Source organism: Athene noctua, chromosome 2 (genome assembly GCF_965140245.1).
Source record: "Athene noctua chromosome 2, bAthNoc1.hap1.1, whole genome shotgun sequence".
NCBI classification, from domain to species: domain Eukaryota; kingdom Metazoa; phylum Chordata; class Aves; order Strigiformes; family Strigidae; genus Athene; species Athene noctua.
This window is the reverse complement of record NC_134038.1, coordinates 94,030,151-94,052,195: the sequence shown is the minus strand read 5'-3', so window position 1 is coordinate 94,052,195 and position 22,045 is coordinate 94,030,151. Positions and strand designations below refer to the sequence as shown.

Here is a 22,045-nt window from a genome sequence, read left to right as displayed (position 1 = left end):
AGACACTCTATTTACTGTCTTATACTACATGATCATTTGAGAAAATCCATTCTCTCACTGTATAGTTATTACAAAATACGTATTTTTTTACTAATGATAAGATCATTTTTTAATTTATTACCTTTTTTAAAATGGAGAACTTTCCACTTCCTACAAGGACATGAGATAAGCAATATGTCTAAATTTTTTTTCTCCCTCTCACAGATTTAAAAAGGGTTTTTTGCTGCTCCATTGTTTGTGCTCAGAACTGTCATTTCTAAAAACACCCACCCCAACTTAACTGACTATACAGGACCCAATAAAGCTAACAGAATAAAAAGCATTCTCAATATGAAAAGCAAAGATCCAAGAAAAAGTGTATCACTAGCTTTTAGTAATAGTAATCAAAAATGTAACTTGTGTTTTGTATAAACCTTTAAATATTTAAAACAGGTTTTCAAGCTAATTGCCTACATATGCACAGAAAGTAAAAATAGATGGTATTCTAAAGAACCAAGAATAACATGTCATCTTTTGTTTCCAGAAAGAAAAAAAATAAATCACTAAACACACAGTAAATTGTTTGAAATATCATTACCATGTTAAGCTTTCCTGCTTGTACTAATATAAGAAGAAAACCTATCTTTGAATTCCTCAATGAAAAGGTGCCACCCTGCACTGCCACAAATATGTATTATCATAATCATCAACTTTAAGAGAAGCCCTAGCAGGATATTGATATGCTATTGATACCATATGCTGAAAAACATTAAGTTATCTGTCAATAAGTTTCTTATGCCTGGTAAAATGAGAATTAGCTTTGTATTTACAGTTGGTTTCAACTAATTCCTGTACTTCTCAGAAGTGCCCACTGAGTTTGAAAGCTGTCCAGAAAACCAAAGGATGAAGGGAGAACGCAACATAACAAATCTATTTACAGTGGAAGGGTTTTTAAGCTGACTATCTCAAAACAAAAAGTATGAATGAAAAAAATCAGTATTCTTTACTTAAAAGCATCTCAAGTTTTTGTTGTGGGTTGTTTTGGTTTTTTTAAATTGTTTTATACAGTTCTCTAAGCATTTTTTAACAGATGTCATATATGGATCTAGAGTAGAGAAAGGTGCTTCAAAGTAAGGACCTCAGCAGGAACCAGACCAGAGTTCAACCTACTTAGCTTTTCCAATGCCTAATGCTGATATCCTAACAGTGCAAGGGTTCAAGTCTGTCTGCACAGTATAAAAGTAATTCCATAAATAATAGTTGAGTGAATTATTCCATAAATAATAATGGCTAACACTGCAGAAAGAAGTATAAAAATCCCTGAATGACAATTGCCCTTACTTCTAAAGCAAGGGAACTTACATTCTTTGTAAAAATTATACCATTCCTATAGATACAGTTTATTCCCATTATCCTTACAAATGCCCTCAGTTCTTTTAAATGGTCATTATCTCTTTATATCTTGGACTCAAATATGTTTTAGCAAACAGTTCTCAGGACTAAATGGAAGCTATATCAAAAGCTATTATCTTTCTGGTTTGAGTTTGACACCCTTTGTTTTCTTTACATTTCCCCTTGTCTTATTCATTCAACTCCAGAATATAAATTTCTAACTACATCAGTCATTATTTCATTGTGTCTATAACTTGTTTCTTCTCTAAAGTCTTTTAAGTATTCCCATCGGATACATGATTTTTTTTTTAATACATCATTATTTTATATCCTCTTTGTTCCTGTTGTTACAGCTTTCATCAATGGCTTGACCTAAATTCTGGAACTGTGTATACACTGGAAGTCCACTTGGACACCTCTCACATGGAACGAGTCTGAGAAGGCAGGCAGCCAGTTTCTCCAGTCCCTCTCATTCTAGCCTTTCTTAAAAACAATGTAGCAATCCAATGTGAAATCTGAGGGACAGCACTGCTAAGGCATGGAAGACACTGTGCCAGCCAACACCTTATCTACAGATTCATTATGCACCAAACTTGATTGCAGAATGATGACAAACATGTGTGACAGAAACCTTGAAAACTTCTTCAGTCCAATGTTAGACCAAGTCTTCTTGGAGTTGCCCTTAGCAGTGTTTAGGTATTCCTATCTGCATCCCAGGCTAAAAACTCTGTTTAGGAGCCAGCAAGGAAAGTGATAGTTCAAGTTGTCTTCCTGATGTTCATCACTTTGCTTAGCCTCTCACTTTACATGTCCCTCTGAAGTTTCTACTTTCTTATATCTTAAGGAACAAATAACTGTTTCTCTGCAAGTTTTGTACCTTTGTTGCTTGCTGTATTTTTTTTTTTAAGATCACTAATAAATATAAATAAGCCCAGATCCTATTACAGAACCTTGTGACAACCTACTGTTAACCTTCTGACACAACTACAGTGAACCATTAAGCCTACTGTTTTCCATCTTCCCAGCCAGTTTCTTAGCAGCCTTTTGAAGCACAACTTACGTTCCTTTAGTTGCCTCCTTCAAGGAATATTTTCAAAGAAAATAAATGACAATCTGTACTTCTTTATCCATCTTTCACTGAGATGTTCAAAGAACTCTCAATACAGTACTAAGATGCTCTCTTTCCTACTCTTCTTCCAGATTAAATCCCAGAACCTCCCATTTTTCAGATGTGTTCAAATATAGAACAGTCTAGTTCAAAGCATTAGTGTTTATGATTTGCCTTTGTTTCTTAAAGGCATCTAAAAATATAACAAACTTTAAAGCATTTTAAATTAAAAATACTTAATAAAAAAGCTTTATGCACTCCAAGATTGCAAAATTAAAAGTTAGAGCAGAATGAACTGTTTGCATTAGATCACAAATTACCATTTTACTGTGCGTTCTTAAATACATTTACAATGTGATTTGTACAGCACATAATTTAGATTTTTTTTTAATTTGAAAAAATGCATGCAGTATCACAAATGCATGGCTTCTGTATTTATTTTCTTTTAAATAATAGTAGTTTGCTGTGTTATTATAATCAATAACTCACAGCAGCAGTTCTGGATCATGGTTATGCCAGTTGGAGTACTGCAACTTCTCTGGCTGGGTAGGAAGTACAGCTATCCCGGGGCAATAGAGGATCTGACTATTTCATTAGTTCTCAACATAAAAACTATATTTTTGCAATCACCTGTGAAATGAAAAGATGTCTCCAGCTGTTATCCAAGCATCTAGCTTTAAAAAAAATTTTAAATCTCAGTTCTGCATCTCCTTGAATCTAACAATTTTCTCTTTCACAAGCATTGATAGAAAAAACCTTAAGTATTTTGTTCACTAAGTCCATATTTTATCCTATCTGTAACAGTGTCCCTCGGAGGATGTTTTGTTGACTTTTTATTTTAAGTAGATAACGTGATCCGAGCAAACCTTCCCTGAACCATATTACAATTGTTTTGGTCTGGTTTTTTATTGATTTTTGTATCAACCTATTAAGATAGCATTCTTTTCAAGAAAACAGATTCAGAATTACAGTTTCCTTAGCGAGCATGCATTCCATCCACCTCATAGCCTTAGCAGAGATGGGAGATGCAGTTTTTTAAAAAACTGAAACAGCAAGAGACAAAGTTACGCTTTCAGGAACAACTGCAAAAGGTACCACATGAGTATTTCCAGTTGTGCTTCACATTTCTGCTGTATTATCAAAAGCTGTTCTGAAGTTCTACAATTTTGACAATGGTGGAAGAAAAAAAAAAGTTCTAGCTCAACACTTCTGATCAATCTGATCTTCAACACAATTTCTTTGTGTAGACATATGCAAAATAGGTTGAAAGCAAGTCTTGAAAATAGAGGCTTCGCTTCATCTTTCCTAAGTTTTAACACAGCAGATACATCCTCAGAAATTACTTGTGTCTCATGTTGGTACAAGTACTGTAGGAGGACGTAATGGCTGATCATTATTGACCCTATCTGAGTAGTCAAGAGAGATTTAGACTCCAGATACTCAGTCTGTGTAAACTGATGCAATGTCACAAGAACTGCACATCTAAGAGCTTTATGTTCGCCAGTGGGCCTGCAAGTGTAATACCAGTTTTGGTGAAAATAGGAGTTTTTCTTTTAACTTAGGTTGAAAATTTTATGTCCAAACTGAGTATTTCTCCCTGTCCCCCCCCTTTTTTTTTTAAAAAAAAAAAAAAAACCACATTTTATGCATCATTTCTATTAAAGATTTTTCAGGGACAGAACTACACCAAGGAAAAATCATGTCTCTCTCCCTTGCTGTCACTTTCAGAAGGCTGATAAAAATAAACCCATCCCTTAAGAATTAGTTGATTAGGCCATCTTATAACCTGGGATTATGGAAGCGGGGGAAAGGAATGGGACCACTCTTTTCACAGTAGCTACCTTTTACACCAGTTTAGCTGTATCAGAAGTCTACTCCAACATACCATCCAACTGAGGCATCTCTGTTCTAAGTAGTGGAGGACAGCAGAAGGCAGAAAAAGGAAGAAACCAGTCACTCGTGCCTTATGTTCTCAGGAAAACAGCTTTGAAATTCAAGCAAACCCTGCACTTAAATCCGAATTTGTTATTATGATAATCTATGGACATAAACCAATATGGCCCTGAAGATGAAAGATTTTCACAAGTTCTCAATCCTGGAACACCACAAATTAAGAATATTATGTTACCAGAAACTGCACAAGCAATGGGGTTGGGGGGTGGTGAGACATACAGAAACCAAAACCGTACAGAATAGCAGATCAATTTTCCACATAATACAGGCCATCCAGTCTACTGTATTACTTAACACTTTGACATTTATATTAAGCCAGAAAATACAGATAACCAAGAAATTGGCAACAATTCAGAATGTTAGAGTAAAGAAGCTAAAGAACTTGAAAGTGACTTAGTATTAGATGGAAATTTTGATGGTAGGTTAAAAGGTTGCAATACAGTGCATAAGGGAAGTTTTTACTCTTACTAATTTGCTAAATACATATAGCATAGAAGATAAAAAACTACACGCTGCAGCATTTAGCCAAGAAGTTTAACAGGTAATTTCAGAAGTTAGTCCGGCTTTACAAAGGACTTTAACCCATGTCATAGGCTTCTGCTTGCACTAATAAAATACTTGGTTGCTTTCCAGATCACTCAGAGATCAAGCCACCATCCAAGTGCAATATACAAATACACTGAAAAAGGAAGTTCCTGTCTTAGGGCTTTTTCTGGAATAACATTTTACTGTTTAACCAAAACAAAACCAAGAGAACAGCTCAAAGCTGCTTCTGTCCTTCCAGGGTGGTAAAAACGAAATCTGAAAAACTGTAACACATCATCCCAACTTTCCTTTAGTTGTACTGTCCACTCTAATTCACACAGCAATGAACTTTGGCAACTCTCCTCTTAATTTTGCTTTTTGACAGGGTTATGTGCATAGCTTGTGGTCTACCTGGACAATTACTGTGGTTCACACCCAACACACCTTTGTCAATGCTATGTTCTTCCCATAGGATGCTTGAGGACAGCCTAATGAGTTATGCTGGTGACAGTGGATGTAAAGCCCAACATCCAGGCACACATAGGGAGAGGGAAGAAAGTAATGGAGAATTTTGGAGGGAACTCTCCCTAAAGAACAGGGAGCAGCTGAACACTTTTCAGCTTGTCTTGGTATTGTGTTGAAAATGTTCGTTTCTCCCTGGTTCCAGTTGCCTCCAGAAGCACATTTACACTTGCTTGGTTCCTGTTGAGACTAAAGCTATCAGACACTTCACCAAACAACAGACATTATTTTCCTTGAGTTTTAGAGTGGATTTTTTGGTTTTCCGAATCTGTGGTTTTTAATCCCTTAAACTGCTTTGAGTAAGGGAGAGAACAGGTAACAAAGAGACCTTAAGTTCAGTCATTTTTTTCTGATGTCTGGCTTTTCTTTTGGCGCTAATACTATTGTTTTGAGATAAAAACAGCACCATTATCCAACTGAAAAATCAGCAGACACCCTTGCTCCTTGTAGGGTGATACAGTGCAATCATCTTTGTGTTGTCAAATACAAAGCAGAGCCTGCTGCTCCTGCAAGTTATTCATCTGAACTAATACGTGCAAGGAGGGAGATGCTAATGCCACTGTGCACACTGGTGGTGCTTGTCTGCCTAACAAGTGATGTAATTCACTGCATTTTTTGTATTTCTTCTCTTCCCATACACCAGCCAGCCTTATTCTAATTATAACAATATATGCAGCTAGACATGCTTTTCTTGCTCATTTTATACTTTGAGCTTTGCATGCCTTTCTGTCCCAAATCTCCCTTCTTGTGGCATTTTTTCTCAATTACATCCACATGTTGGACATTATCTGAGTAAAAACTGTAGCAACTATAGGGTGACCCAGAAAAAAACCAAAATCTGCCAAACAGTGGTATTCACATGGTTTATGGTCAAGTTTTGAAGAAGGTGAACAATCAAATTCAGTCTTAGTCCTTTCTAAAATTGCCAAACAGCTCTCTAGTCTTGAGTGTACTATGTCTAAAACATTTGCAATAAAATTTCAAAGGTTTTCTTTTAATTCTATTTTGATGAAGGAAGATTTTAAAAACTTTAAAGGTATCAGAACTTACCGTTAGACATGAGGCCACTTTATGTCTTACCTAGTTTTGAGTAATATGCATTGCTTGTAAGTGCTATTAGCATATTTTCCACAATTCAGTTCTTTGGTGGTGTTTTTCCATTTCATTAATCCATTTCAGAATTGCTTCTATTAACTTTTAGTAACAGCTGATGGTCACCACATATTTCAAAAAGCCAGAACCACAGCAGCATTCATTCAGTGACATATTCACACTTCTTCCATATATCACCCTTCTCATATGTAGCATATTACTCCAATTGACTGTTTACAAGGCCAAGCCTTTAAAATGTGAACATTCAATACAATTGTTTTCTTTGTTTAAAAAAAATATACTCTGGATAGCAGCTAGATTTTAGTGTCTGAAACCACCAAACTCCAGAGCGAACATTACTGTTATTTTACTCCCCTGGTACCCCTACATATTTGTATAAATATTTGCTAGTTGCTTTTTCTTGAGACCATAGGAACTCTGGAACAAGAACTGCATCATGGCAGTTTGTCTCATGAAAAGCAAGACTCTAGGTGCTACAATACTACTAATATTTCCTAGCAATTTCAGTCATGGGATTTTTCTATACATACAGGTTTTCTTTACTGGTTTGTAATTTTATTACAAGTGACAAAAAAAAAAAAAAAGCCTGGGGAAAACAAACAAATAATAGACAAAACACTGAAGAGTTTCACCATCCTTAACTAGGACTAAAAAAGAAAATCAGCAGGAATCACTTGTTCAAAAACAGTCATACCAATAATCTCAAAATTGGAAACACTGCTCTTATTGAAATTATAAAATAATTTTTCCAATATTACTTTTTAAAAAACAAAAAAAATCTTGACAGCATTTTTAATTAAATCTGATTTAGATGTGTAATATGTATTTTTCTAGAATCTTTCAAAATTATGCTTTCCAATTAGTGATTTCTGTTTTGACTCACTGGGTTCTTCCAATGAATGTTTTGATAAAAAATTCCTAAGCTCAAGTAAAAGATTATTTTTCAAAACATGCTTTTGTCTTCCTGACAGCATCCTCCATGTGGAAGTAGGAACTCTTAAAATTAACAGAAGGTGTATGTGTGCGGAGGAGGTGGGAAGTTTAGGAAGAGTGCTCCAAATGCCAGATCTATCATCTGTATTATTAATATGTCAGATCTGGTGCACATGAAGATGAGGGTATGAATTTGATGGCATTTCTGTGCAACGAATACCTCTCATGATGTATGATTCTGAGGTGGTGTTGAAAATGTGATGAGGTGTTCATTTAAGACAGAAGAAATGTCCTGAGTAAGAAGAGAAATGGGATCCTGAACTGTGACAGCCCCATGCAGGGGAGGGAGGAAAGCATTGATTTACTACATTTTTAATGAATAGCAGTGTGAAGCTAAAAATAAAAACAGCAAGGAGAAGAGTGCAGCTTTAATGAAGAGACTGAGAATGTGTCAGCTCAGGAAGCTCCAAGGCCAAGCTAGCTCTAGGAGACAGGGCTGCCTGTCTTGGCTTCTCTCTAAGTAAAGGTCCACTCTGGCCATGCACAATGGCTGAGTTGGAGCCTGGCCTTCCATGAGAAAGATATCTGTCCAAGAAATCCTAAAAAGACCAGGAAAAGAGACTGATGTCAGATATAAATTCAAAGTATTTTTCTTTTGTAATTTGGTTTCCCAGTTCTGTAACCAGAGAATTACTGCATGATTTGGATGTTACCCCCAAAATGCAGATGAACATAACTGCCTGCAAAGTCATAATAAATCTGGCTATTTAGCACCCATTTCCCAGCACACTGTACAGCTCACTTTGGAGATTGGCCATGGTGTGTTAGGACAGAAAAGGAATGCCTCAGTTAATGCACTTGAACTAATATCCCTCCAGGAGCAAACAGAACATATTATGACTATCTCCTTGGCTCTCATTTTTTTGATCTACACATTAAGGTCTCATGAAAACCTAAGTGTGAGAAAAAGTCCTTTATTGCCATCCTAGGGTCAGTTGATAGTTTTCACTGTTAGCTGCCCAGACAAATGCCCAAGAGCAGCTGAATGAGGTGGTGGCAGTTGAGGGAATTGTAGCATCTCAGTGAAACGGATAAATGCATCTCATCTAATATTTTATGTGTCACTACCGCTCCTTTGTGGGTCTTTCCATGTCCACTTGATGCCCTGTAACTGGGCCCTCGCTGTACTGCTATTAGCAGAGCGAAAGGTTGGTGGGAATGACTTATTCATCTGTGGCTACTGATCTACCCAAGAAGGGCCTTTGTGTCCTAATTTTTTTTTCCTTGAGTGGCACGAGGCAAAAAACCAGCACACCAAAGGCAGTGCTTATCAATCACTTCACTAGGAACATGACCATACTCCAAAACACATATCAATTATTACAAAACCATCACATGCACGAACACACTCCTCTACCTCACCTACTCCAGAAAAACCTCACATACTGGCATCTCTTGCCTTTTCCCCTCCAGCTTTGTTTACATCCTCTGAGATTTACATTCCTTCTTTAGTCCATGCAAAGAAAAAGATATTCCTGGCATCTTGTGTGCATTACCATGGTTACCTAGTTCATCTGCAGCGAAATAGGTTGGTCCATGACCTGACACGGCAGCTCCAGAAGCACACTCCTCCCTTGTCCACTGCTTTTCAACCTCTCCCACTGCAGCTTTTTTTTCCCTCCAGAAAATCTGATTGCAAGCAACAGCGAGGCACCAAACAAACTCTCCCAAAGTCTTCACCACATTTCTTTGCCTGTATAGTTTGTGTCTAAGAGGGTTTTTTGGCAGGCCTGGTCCATGGTTTTCAAGCAATTTTTCCAGGAAGCCGTCATCAATAGCATACCTGCAGATTTTACCCACTACATTTTGAGGACACAGTATTACACTTAAATTCAGTCCTAAAAGCATGCCAACAAGAACACCTGTGATTACACAACAATCTGGGTCTGTCAAGGAAGAACAAAGGTTTGGGGCACAAAGAAAAGGACCATGAATTCTTAAACGACAGTCTCAGGTGGGTAGGGAACACAAGCAGCTTGGCTTTCTTTGGTATCACAAATTTTTTCAGTACAAGTTGAATAAACTGTCATCTACTGAGATATTAGCAAGCCAGGCATCAAACCTAAATCAGGTCTCAATATCAAATTAGGTATAAACGACAAAATATTGATAAAATATAATGAAGACATAATTGAATCAAGGCAGAAGGCGTATGTATCTCCACAACTGGCTCAAATTCTCACTGAAACAAAACTTATCAACCTCATTTTTTTAAGCAACATCACTCAGTTTTTTTTCCAGGCAATATTTATGACAAAATAGATACATAAGCGGCTATGAAGAATCCCATCTCACATCATTTATCTATTCCCATAGTTTATGTTTCTAATATTCATACCAAATTTGACTTAAATAAACTTAAAGCAATGATGTAATCTCTGGAAATGGTACACTGAATATGTGTACCACACAATATCAAGGCAAACACAGATGTATCTTGTGGTGATTCTGAAAACACAAATACCAATGAATCTCTGCAAAGAAAGCTAAAGCTGGCAAAATTCAAAATGGCTTTGTAGTCATACAGTTATGCAAAATAAAGTTGTGAAGTTCTCTAGACTTAACACAACTGAAATAAGAGTAAGCAATTTGTTTGCATCTGAACGGCAAAAAAGATCAAATAAAAAAAATCTACACGAAAATGACCAACTCGTACACTTACCTTTTCCATTAATTGTTAATGCTGATGCAATGGTGGCTGTTACTGGCACTGGCAATTGTGGCACTAATGGATGTATCCTTGGTCGGCTCCCCATCCTAGCACGCTCTGCACCAGGTCCTAATAAAGCTCCCACTGGTTTTTCTGCTGCTACTTCTGGTGCTACAGAGTCTTCTTGATCCTGCTCTATATGGTCCATTTTATCTGGGCTTTCATTCTGGAAGCCATCAACTGTTGTCCGGCTCTTAATTGGACTTTTGGGCACTAGGATTTTAATACCTGATTTTGCAAGGTCCATATTTTTCCTTCCAGAAAGAGATGGTGAATTGTTTTTCCGGAACTTCTGGGTGGCAGAAAAGAGTTGATTATTTTTTGATTCGTGGTCTTTACCCATAACTAAAGATTTAGTAGATGTCTTTGAAAAAGAACTATTGGTAGATCTAGAAATTTGTTTTCTGGCATTATTTGGAGAGGTCCTGTTTGTCCTCGTTAATGTGCTTTCTTTCTGCTTTTCATTGTGGCGTCTGTTAAATTCATGTATATATTCCTCACAATTTACAAGGTGCTGTTCTGGCTCCCAGGTATCATCTTCACTGTCGTATCCTTTCCATCGCACCAAATACTCTGTTTTTCCCTTCTTGTTTTTCCTCTTGTCAACAATTCTCTCTACCTGTTAAAAAGGAAAATTAAACATTAGAAATGGGCAGATATACAGCTCAAGTGAGCAATGCACATGCAAATAATTTATTAAGTGTAGGTAGGATTTTAAAACACTCTTGCAGTTTAGTAATTCTGTATTGTAGCTCTATGGTTTACAGTCTTTTGCTGCCGGCTAGAAAATCTTCTCTTTAAATTTCAAATTGATACCTCCATCTCATAAAAGATTTTCTAAAAGATCAAAATTGTTCTTCAGTAAGTATTTTGCATACACAAGTATCTGAATATAAGACATTACAGCTGACAATCAGCACTGGCCCTAGCAAAGTTTTGACACCAACTACAACATGGATAGGATTTCCCTCTCTGAAAATAGAGAACATATTTAAATATGCTGTATAAACACAGTATGTTTACCTTGCAAAACTTATCAACTTAATATTGTTTGAGTAATTTGCTTGTTTAGCATAAAGCATATGCAAGAACCTCTTACTTACAGTGAGCTATCTTTTAGCTACCAGGGACAGTATGGTACAGCTCAGAAATTGGGTCAAATAGAGAAGCTGCCTTTTTTTTTTTTTAAGAGGCTGTTCTTCTTGTGAAAACAGAGAACCTGTTTTGGCCAGAGTTGTTGATACACATACTTGAACAAATTACCATGCCTCACTTATCTGCAAATAGAGATGATATTTATGTCACAAGTATTGAGCATGCACATGCTACAACTGCACGTGGGACCCACAGGCTGGAGGAATTCAGGCACTGGGGTAAGGCAGACAGGGCAGACAGCAGCAGCTGCAAGCACAGAGGCTCATGCCTCGTACCAAAATTCATGCCAGTCATGCTAATCCTGCAGAAAGGGAATTCTTTTACAGAAAGAGATATAAATGCAAGGCTAGTCTTAGGATTTCCCCTTTTTATTTAATTTTTCCTATCCAGGCTGATCCTTCTGGTAAATCCTTCAGCCCACTTCAGTTATGGGACCAATACAGCTTTCTTTGCCAATCTCTAGCTTCCTTTTGGTTATTTAACAAAAAAAAAAAAAAAAAAAAAAGGATGGAGAGACAGATTGGACTATCACTTATTATTTAACTCCTAGCCCCCCATGAAGAAAGACCATGCATGTAAACTAAGATTATATGTACCTAGGAGAACTTCTGAAGACCAGTGACATTTACTGGAGTTGCATTAACCAAATAGAACATCTGCAAAACAGCTTGGAAGGATGGAAGGAAAATATGGGTATGTATGGTGTACATATATGGTGTACAAAATATGGCATATGATTCATTACCGATTCATATGACTGTTGACAACAGATTCTCTTAAGAGTGCACCTCAGTTTTATATGGCATGTTATCATAATGTACCGCCTGGTTTTCAACAGTGAGATTAAATGATTCCTATTATTATAATCTCAGCAGCAATATAACTACATATCCTACAACTTCATGTGATACCCTGCAGGTATTGTACTATGCTGTCCTGTCATAAGAATGTTGCACAGCTGTTTGAATAGGTCTTAAAAAACCCAACTAAAACAACACACAAACTAACTCCACCTTTAGCTTGTTACTCAGTCATACAAGGCATTTTTTTGTAGAGTAATACAATATGAATTGTCCAAATACCATCTAAAGTGTTAAAATACATTACAACTATTTTTATTCTATTTCACTTCTTAGTTTCATTTTCTAGCTGCATGTTTAAGTCCAGTAACTTTACTATTGTTTTTCCATGAAATTGTATTTAATAACATCATAACACAAATGCTATCCCAAGTAAGAAAGTAATTACAGAGAAATATGCCTTCAATTTTTTTTAATAGAGACTGATTAACAAGGCCCTCAAGTATTAAGCCAGAAATGTTAAATTAAAAAATAAAAAACAAACTCATGAACCAACCTTGATATATTGTCAAAAAAGAGTTATTACTGTAGTCTTGCTTATCCTCTCTCAACCTTCTAAAATAGATTTTAAAAACACGATTCTCAGAAAAAGATCTCTACTACTAGCAGAGTATTTTTATTTTCTATCAGGAAATCTTTATAACAAACAGCATCGATTACTGGGCACAAAGTTCTACTAGCGTCTTTCAATATTGAAAGGCCACCCATTAAGGACATGCCCTTTTCAAGTAGGAAGCCATCCCTCTCATCCAAAAAACCAGACACCTTGCAGAGATAACAGATGAACTCTAGAACAGGAGATGCAAAAATCCATTCCCAACCCGATGATTTATAGAGCAAACAGAAATGCATAAAGAAAACCGTTATATTTAGCTGTATGGTCCAAGTCAGCAACAAAGCCTACTTTGACATTGCTCTTTTTGATTAAAAGGAGACTTTTTTCCTAATCCTTTAATTCTTTTTGAAGATATTTCAATTTTATTTACTGCACAAAAATTATAGCAATTAACCTGTGATACCAGTTTATCATGTGCCTTCAGAGCTTTAGTGAGGGACTTTTTGGACTGCTTCAGCTTGATTAATCTAACTCCTCTAGGACCACTTGAAAAACTGCTCGGGAATTTTCTGCTTCAATACTTTTGATGGTGGTAACTACATACATTTTTCTTATCCAGATTTGGGAAGAGAAACTGGAGTTCATCCACAATGTACAAAGGGTTTGTGTATAGAACAGGAATAGGAATATTCATCCTGAACTAGTGGCATATTTAAACTTGATTTCATGGCAAAAACAGAGACCACAATCTTGTACTTTTCCTCTTTTGCAACTGAAAAAGAAAGCTTAGTCATCCATTTTTCTACTTTGATATACAGCACTCACAGAACATGAAGTATAACACAAGACATCTCAAAGTCTTATGTTAGAAGATAGTAACAACTTATATCCAACAAGAACATGACTGGGTGGGGAAAAAATGTCTACGTTCCTACTTCCTGACACATCAGTTACGGCTAAGTAACATCCACACAGGCAGCACTGCTTCTCCCCCTGTTATTGTTACTCTGGAGCTAAGCTGGTGCTTTTCTGATCTTATGCTCGAGTTATTTCAGAGGTAAAAACTGGCAGAGTACCCCTAGGCACCAGGGTAAGAGCTAGACCACATCCTTAGCCATGATCAGCCAGAAATGCTGGTGACAACTAGTTCGTGTCAACTACTGTTTCTACAGTGTCTACTGCCTTCTGCCACAGGGTAATATTTATTTTTAGTAATTAAAAGGTTCCATACTGCCAGGATTTGCTGCTAATTATTAGTTTAAGTGTTGTGAAAGAATCAAAACGGAAAATTATATAAAAAGGAAAGATAAAACAAGTGTGAGCAAAGTTATGAGGCAGACTATCTGGGTGGCAAGCATGTTAAAATAAACTGGGAGATATAATCACTTTCCCCACTTGGAGTACTGATCAATGACACTCAAAAACCCAGCCTGCAGAAAACCTGACATAAAAACAATGCACTGCTCAAATGCATAATCCAACAGTGGAGTGCCCAAATTACAGTCCCACACACCATAATTATATCTGAGATTTCTTGTCTGTAAAACAGTAAATATCCCTTCTTTCCATCAGTGTGGTGGGAATCAGTTGATGTTTGCTTTCTCTCCCTGAGGAAGCAGATACTTTGATTTTAATTGCTTTCATTAACAAAATATACCATATTTATACTTTTTTTTTAAATGGACAAGAACAAGGTATGGTTGCAGGCCGAAGTGCCATTTGGCTACAGCTGTGCCAGGTGAAAACAGCAACACTGCAACTGCTCCTCTGCATCCTTGTGCTCTGAGACAACAGCTCCTCCCCACCTGTCAGCACAACTTCTTGTTTAATTATTCCCTGATGTAGTTGTGTCAAAGTGACCTGGTTTAGTTATTAAGAATACCTCAGCTAATATAGGCATCCTGAAATAACTGGTTTGGAGAGCAGCCACATATGCAGTATTTTCTGACACATCTAAGAGGACTGCAACTTCCAGCAGAGGACAACAAACACCTATGGGCAGGACAGGTACAGTAACCTCTTCGTTCTTCTACGGCCAGAAAAAGGACATGCAATCTTAATCCACAGTGAAAGATCTTCAGTTCAGATCAATCAAAGCAAGGATGAAATTAAAGAGCATGTTCTCAGTCTAAAGCATTGTAATTAGAGCACATTCATAAACTCTATAAGGCATACTCACTCTGTGTGTATGTATATATGTTTCATATATATATAAAAAGATCATACTTTTAAAAGAAGATTTGATGAGAATAAACTAAAGGTACAGCTGTTGGAGGATTACAAAAAGCAGAATGAGCAAAACAAACATATAAGGAGAATTGCAAATATTCAGTGAGCACTGCCTCGTTTATCAAAATCCATTTTCCATTCCCATGATGTTCCTCTGTCCTCACATTCATGTCAGGCTAAATTAAAGTTAACACAATAGAATCTATCTGACTTCATATTCTATCTGTTGTCTATAAAATATAGGAGAAGGCCTTGTTCTGTTAGCTGAAGGCTATGTTTACAATATTGGTTTGGTTCAGAGCAATAGTGCAATGTAGAAGTAAATCCTTCTCCTCTCTGCACTATTCCCACTTACTGAGCAATGGTTTTGTTCATTGACCAGTTTTTGTATATGTGATGTGGATTCTTACGAAAAATATGAACTTGAAGTGGTGTTACCAATGCTATAGTGTTATCTGTCTTACTTCAACCCCTAAGGTGTCACACAGGTCCAAGTAAATAACAGCTCTGAACAGTTCCAACACATGTTGTGGCATGGATATTTGAACCTGAGGTTCCACTAAATCTAGTTTTTAAAAAAAGTGCTGCATAGCAGAATATGTATATATGGGGGTTGCAGCACCAATTGCTTCACTCTACTGATTTCCTTCAATTGAGCCAAATTACTATTGTAGACATTTCCCAATTCAGAGACTGAAGCCGGAATAGCATATGCTACATGCTGAACAGTCACCCTTGGTTAAATTGGAAACTGTTCCATGTACAAATGGGACCTAGATGATCATCCATAAGCAATCAGCAATGTTTATGAATGATATATTCTCTAGTTATTAAAATCTTGCAGAAGTCAATGATAAACAGCATTCAAATACTTATTGTAAATAAATGCATTCTACATTAAAAATGCAACTAATATATAGCAGCATACAACACATGAAAACAGCATGAAAAAGTGCCAAGTTTTGCTTAAAGTAAAAGAAGAAAGTAGTTTTGGGAAGACAGTCAAACCCTAATTTTATGTCAAAATGTACCTGAAGGTCTGCAAAATGCACACTAAATTCTTCAGCGTACACATTAGAAAATACATAATTTCCAATAGTATGACTTAACACCAGCTCAAAGCATTGCTCACCACAGTTAGCATCAGCAAGTAAATTTTAAAAACAACTTAACACACATGCATTCAGAATACCCAAACCATAGTATTGCATGGTTTAAGTTTGAATAACATCATTAAAAAGTTACACTAGGATATCATATAAATCACAGAGTTCATCTTCACTGCAGCTGCATATTACTCCATTCGCGTTAGCCTGGGAGCAAATGTAACCCTGCCACCACATGCTCCTGGAGCTGCCTGATTTGATTAGCAGAACAGAGTGATTGGATTAACAGTCGATGAACTATTGTAAACTGAGCCGCTGCATCCTTATGGCATGATTGGCCAGAACGTCTATATGGTACAGGACACTCCGGCTATGATGAGAGATTTCTATTACATATATATTGTTCTGGAAGCCAGAGCTGTACAAAATAAACACGGATCAGATGTGGGCAGATTATTGCCTTTTGGTCAAATGAGCTACAGCAGATGATACAGATTTTGTGCTACTTTTGTAACACCTCTGGGAAGAGGGATGATACCTGATCTGGTCCAAGGCCTGCCAATGCAGAGTTCACCCACTCAACTGTCTTCTGGCAATCAGGGACAAAAGGATGATTTCATGCAGGATCATCACTTTACAGCCTGCAGTCACTCCCAGCTTCCTTTTGAGGAAGCAGCATGTGCAACAAAGCTGGAACACACACAAAGGGCTAATGCACTTCTGGTTGTCCTTCATGCTAGCAGTGCAACACAGAACTGTTTATCTCAATCCTCCTTCCAAAAAACTTAACTGTGCTAAAACAAATATTAAGATTTCTCACTTTCTTAAGCTTTATTTCTATCAAATCCTGTCCATTATTTTAGATTTCCCAGCCACAAGTCACACAAGAGCTAACTTTGTGGCTATCTACACCATTCAATTAATACACTGGCCTACAGGTCATAATTAAAGTTTCAATTCACCCTCTGTATAAATTTCTAATCAAGTTGCCTATAAAAATACAATTGTCTCAGTCAAGCTCATAATTTATCATCAACTTTATGACTTATATCCTTCCATAGTCTTAACAAAGCCAATAGAAAAAACAATTTAATTACCACATTCTCATCAACATCAGTGGTTCCAGGGAATCACTGCTGTGGCACATGTCATACCTGGCTGCACAGCCACTTTAGGAAGTTTCATGCCTTGTACTTACATTCAACAAGCTGAATATCACTGTACTTGCAACTCCTTTATGATCCACTGAAAATACAGTATGCAATCATAAGAAACATCTTAGAAGCCTCTCCTATAGAGGACACCAGAAAAATGGGTGAGGACATAGTCACTTTGCTTTAGAGAATTAACTCACTGGAGAAACTGTTTGCCTGACATTTATTTCCTCACAAGTCACCAGTGATGACTGATACTAAAATGTCAGCATCACAGATCTCTCCAGATACAATTTACATAAAAATAATCACAGCAAGTTGTGATACAAGCTACACTATTGCAGAATTTATCAACTGCTTTACCCTAATTATCTAGCTATTGCAAAAGCAGTTAGGAAAATCTTACTCTTATCAACTCACTGTTCATAACTGCTCTAACCTTATTTATAAAAAGATACATACATACATTTTCTATTTTGCACAAAGCAGAATGAAAATACATGATAAGCTGTTAATATCTGTGCAAATACTGAATATAAACAAACATCTGCAACAACATATTCTTATGAATCATGCACTATTTTCCTCCTTTTGAAATACGAAAAACTAGCATCAGACAGGCTTATCTTCTTAAATGGAAATGGTCCTAATCAGAAAAAACTATTAAAACTGCTATAATTTAAGACACTAATTTTGGGCAGACAAAGCTATTACTCAAGTATTACTGTGTTATTAAGTTACTGAAAATTTTCTTACCACTAGTTATTAGATGTTCTCAGCATCATCCACACAGATTCCAAACGAAATGCTTCCCATCTTCAATTCATTTGTAAAAGCAATATCCCAGGAAGCAAATCCTGGATCCCCCCCACCCCCGAGGTAAACATTATGCCTGCACTTGTCAAATTCTGTTGCTGGTATCTCTCTCCACTGCAGTCATGAAAAGTATAGGTCCCAAACTAGGAATAAACAACATTATCCCAAAGGAAAAATACAGAAAACAAACTGAAATGTGTATTTATTATTGGCAACTCTGGCAACATGAAAGACAGACTTCTCACCCAAAAATCATCATGTTTTGGGATGTGATAATTTGGAAAAATGTAGTAATAAATTAAAGCTACCTCACAGTAAGAGCTTCAACAGCTTGACTACTGTTTACTTAAAGGATAAGGCCAATAGACATATTGTCACTTTATTCTTCAGCTAGAATAATGGAGAGTAGCAGATGAAGAATTTGTCAACATTAAGCATCAAGACTACAGACTTTTGCTTTCAAAGCAAGATAAACTGAACCTTCAACAGCACTCAACTACAAAGACTCTATAAAGACAAGTGACTGATAAAGATTCAAAATATTTTATCTAAAACAAGTGTCATAAGGGGAGAGTAGGTCACAGCAAGAGGGCACTCCAAATATGTTAGAACACTTTGGCTAAGCAAACTTCAGAAACAGGAACTACAACAAGAAAGAGTAGCAAGAAGAAAATACTGGACAGTTTAAGAGTAAACTTGATATGCTGTACTTCATTGATCAAATTCCACTTAATTCTACAATAACACTTCTATATACCAACACCGAGCAGGGCTTTTCAGCAGCCTACTGCTTGCAGAAGGGACAGTGACACAAGCCTGCTAATGTAGATCACTTGGCCAAACCTCAGCGAGAAGGGACACAGACATCACATAAGCTCTTAGAAGCTTATTAAGTAGCAGTATCTTCTTCCTTTTTTCTCTTAGAGATCCTGAGGTGCCTGTCCTAAATAAAGATAGTAGCAACAGCTTTGGAATCCCTGCATCCGAGAAGGCACAATACACAGTCTCCTGCCAGGCTCCTCTCACCCTTGCACCAAAAGCTTATTTCAGCAAGACATAATCCAAGCTTCTGGACACAAGACCATGACTACATTATTGTTTTCAAATACAGAAAAAAACACTAAACAATTCCAGATCATAGTTAAGAACAACATTATTTACTGACTCTTTCTGTATTCCTTACCTCAATTCCAACATGTCCTAGAAGAACATGCTGTATGAGGATGGGTCCCCCAGTCACTCCGCCTGCAATATGACTTCTCAATACTTGATCTAATCCCATTGAAAAAAGCTGGTGATATGGAAATGTCCCCTAATTAATCAGCCTCAATGCTGCACAGCTGCCTCTTAGTTCTAACATTCTATTTCTCCATGGGATTTATTAGTAGAGAAACTATTTTCCAGCTGGAAAAAGGCATTTCTCTGTTTTAGGTCTCAAGACCCCCTGTATCCCCAGCTTTTAGTCTGAACTCAAATGCTTGTTTCTTAATACCACTGCTGCTTCCATGACTCCACTTTCCCTCTTTCTTTTGGAACCATGCTGCAGGGTACAGATAAAGCTGTGGTATCACTGGTAACTCTGCTTGGCAAAGATCCTTTCAGCTTGCAAGGTTTTAAAGTTTATTATTAAAAACAGGGAAGTGTTATCATGTTATTTCACTGTGTACCTTTCGAACAAAAAAATATTCAGAGTATGTACAAATAAGTTTGATCTTCGGTACATAATTAACTTTTTACTAGGCCCACACATGGCACAGTAATAGTACAAGTTTTGCAATAAGGTATGTGTTCAAATTACTTTCTTATTTCACCAGTATTTGTAACTTCAAGGGTTTCCTAAGCCTCATCCTTTCTTCCTTCAAACATGTCAATCAGAAATAAAACTAGCCTACATTGTATCACTGCTTTTAACATACATACACCTTCTGCTGGCATAATTTCTATGAAAATGTATTTTTGATAATTACCATTTTTCCTAGATGCTTTAGGCATGATACATACTTTTTACCATCAAATCACTAGTTGTTCAACCTAACACATTACATCGATATTACAAGTCCTGAATCAAAGGGACTGATGCCTATAAAATTTTCTTCTATCGTCTTTTGAAAATATGCACTGTCTTAAGCTCCATTTTACCAATCCTATCCTAAAAGGAACCATGGTTGAAATCTTCATTTAGGCAGAAATGGCATGGCACTACAACTTGTTAAATCCATCCTCAAGAACAAAGGAACCAAGAGTTAGCTTCTACAAATCCTATTCAGTTCATACGTGCATACTAGAAATAAGACACTAAATATTAATCTGATTACCCTGATGTTGGTTGATAAAACACATCCCATCTCAAAATCCCCCACGCCTTGGCAATGACAACAAACAGCATGAAAAACAAAGCTGTTTAGGCTTGGAAAATAGCAGCTTCATTAACAGCAGTTTGTGTTGAGGTAAACTCCTTTTTCATTACTACAGATTTTTTTTTTTTTAAGAAAAAAGCTGGGAAGCAACAACTTCTCTGTTATATGGTTAACAAGAATTTCTGAAGTAATATAGATAAAAAATGTTTTTCAGAAGAATCTTCTATTCACTATGCTGTGGAATGAAGTAAGATAAGGAAAAATACATGCAGTTTTCAGAATCAGGTAATAAAATAATGTTATTTGTTACTCAAAACACATCTTGCCCATTATTTCTGTCCAGAAAACAGTCTGAAAATTGGCTGTAGCATGAAGTAGCCATTGCACTCTTGATAAAGCACTTAAAACCTGTGCCCTTTAAAGGTCACAATACAGATATTAAAGAAACCTAAACTACTTGTTCTGCAGATTTTGTCAATGCTCTTTTGAGTCTGTGGGAAGCCAGAGCTTTTTCCTAAAAAGAACCATGGCTGAAATCTTCATTTAGGAAGAAATGGCATGGCACTACAACTTGTTTTAGTCCATTCTCAATAACAAAGGAACCAAGAGTTACTTTCTACAAACACATATTTCCTTCACTACTTGTATTCATGTCTTTCCCTTTGCAGAGATGTCATAAAATAATCTGTCAACTTTCTATTATAACTACAGAAATACTTTAAGTAAACTACTGTGTGCTGTTTTGCAGAGAGGAAGAATATATTTTTCTGTATTTTCCACCAGATATGGATTGGCTTTTGGTGCATCCTCACCCACCCGCTATACTCACTTCTAAGATAACACTTCATCTATTTAAAAGATTAGTTCTTGGGGGGGGGGGGGGGGGGGGAAGTCTCTCATGCCATCTCTTTCAGTATCACTTGCTTTTTTTAAATTATTTTTTAATTCCTTTCCATGTGTTTGTCCCTGCCTCAATCTGATACTGCTATTTGTAGTGCTTTTCCTAATCCCACATCATAGTTTGCTCTCCAAATAATGCCTTGAAGATTATTTTCCTCATCATTTTATACTGTAATGGCATTTTGAACCCTTATTCATTTCTCTAGTTTCAACACTGAAGTAATTTGTAAAATACCCTGCAAAACAATACTTTTTTTTTAAAAAAAAAATAAAAATAATTTTAATCTATGAAGCTGTTTGTGGTAGTCACTGTTCACAGTTTTTATTCTAGAGAAAGTATTTTAAGTTAAACCCAAACCTTTCTTTTTGCCTTCGTTCTGTGTACCATTTCACTGACATCTCAAATTATTATTTCTATACCATATACACTGTAGAGAACAAATGACCATCTCACCTCTTGTTTATGAAACAGACAAATTCACTGACGTGCATGTAGAGTGTCATGCAATACACTGGCTTCTGTTTTCCCCTTCACTATATCTTTTCATATTTAAAGTCCTTTTAACAGTGTGTATTTAAGAGTGGTGGGGAGTTACCCTTCCGAAATAGCTACTGCC

General features: G+C 36.6%; 1 protein-coding gene across 2 annotated transcripts in view; it reads right to left on the bottom strand.

Annotated features, from left to right (window-relative positions):
- The window catches only part of CDYL (chromodomain Y like), a 102,551-nt gene that overhangs the window by 45,524 nt on the left and 34,982 nt on the right, over positions 1-22,045 (bottom strand). For both annotated transcript variants that reach the window (XM_074899621.1, XM_074899623.1), the window contains exon 2: positions 10,248-10,914. In XM_074899621.1, coding sequence (XP_074755722.1) covers positions 10,248-10,914 — 667 coding nt within the window. The remainder of the gene's footprint in view (positions 1-10,247; positions 10,915-22,045) is intronic.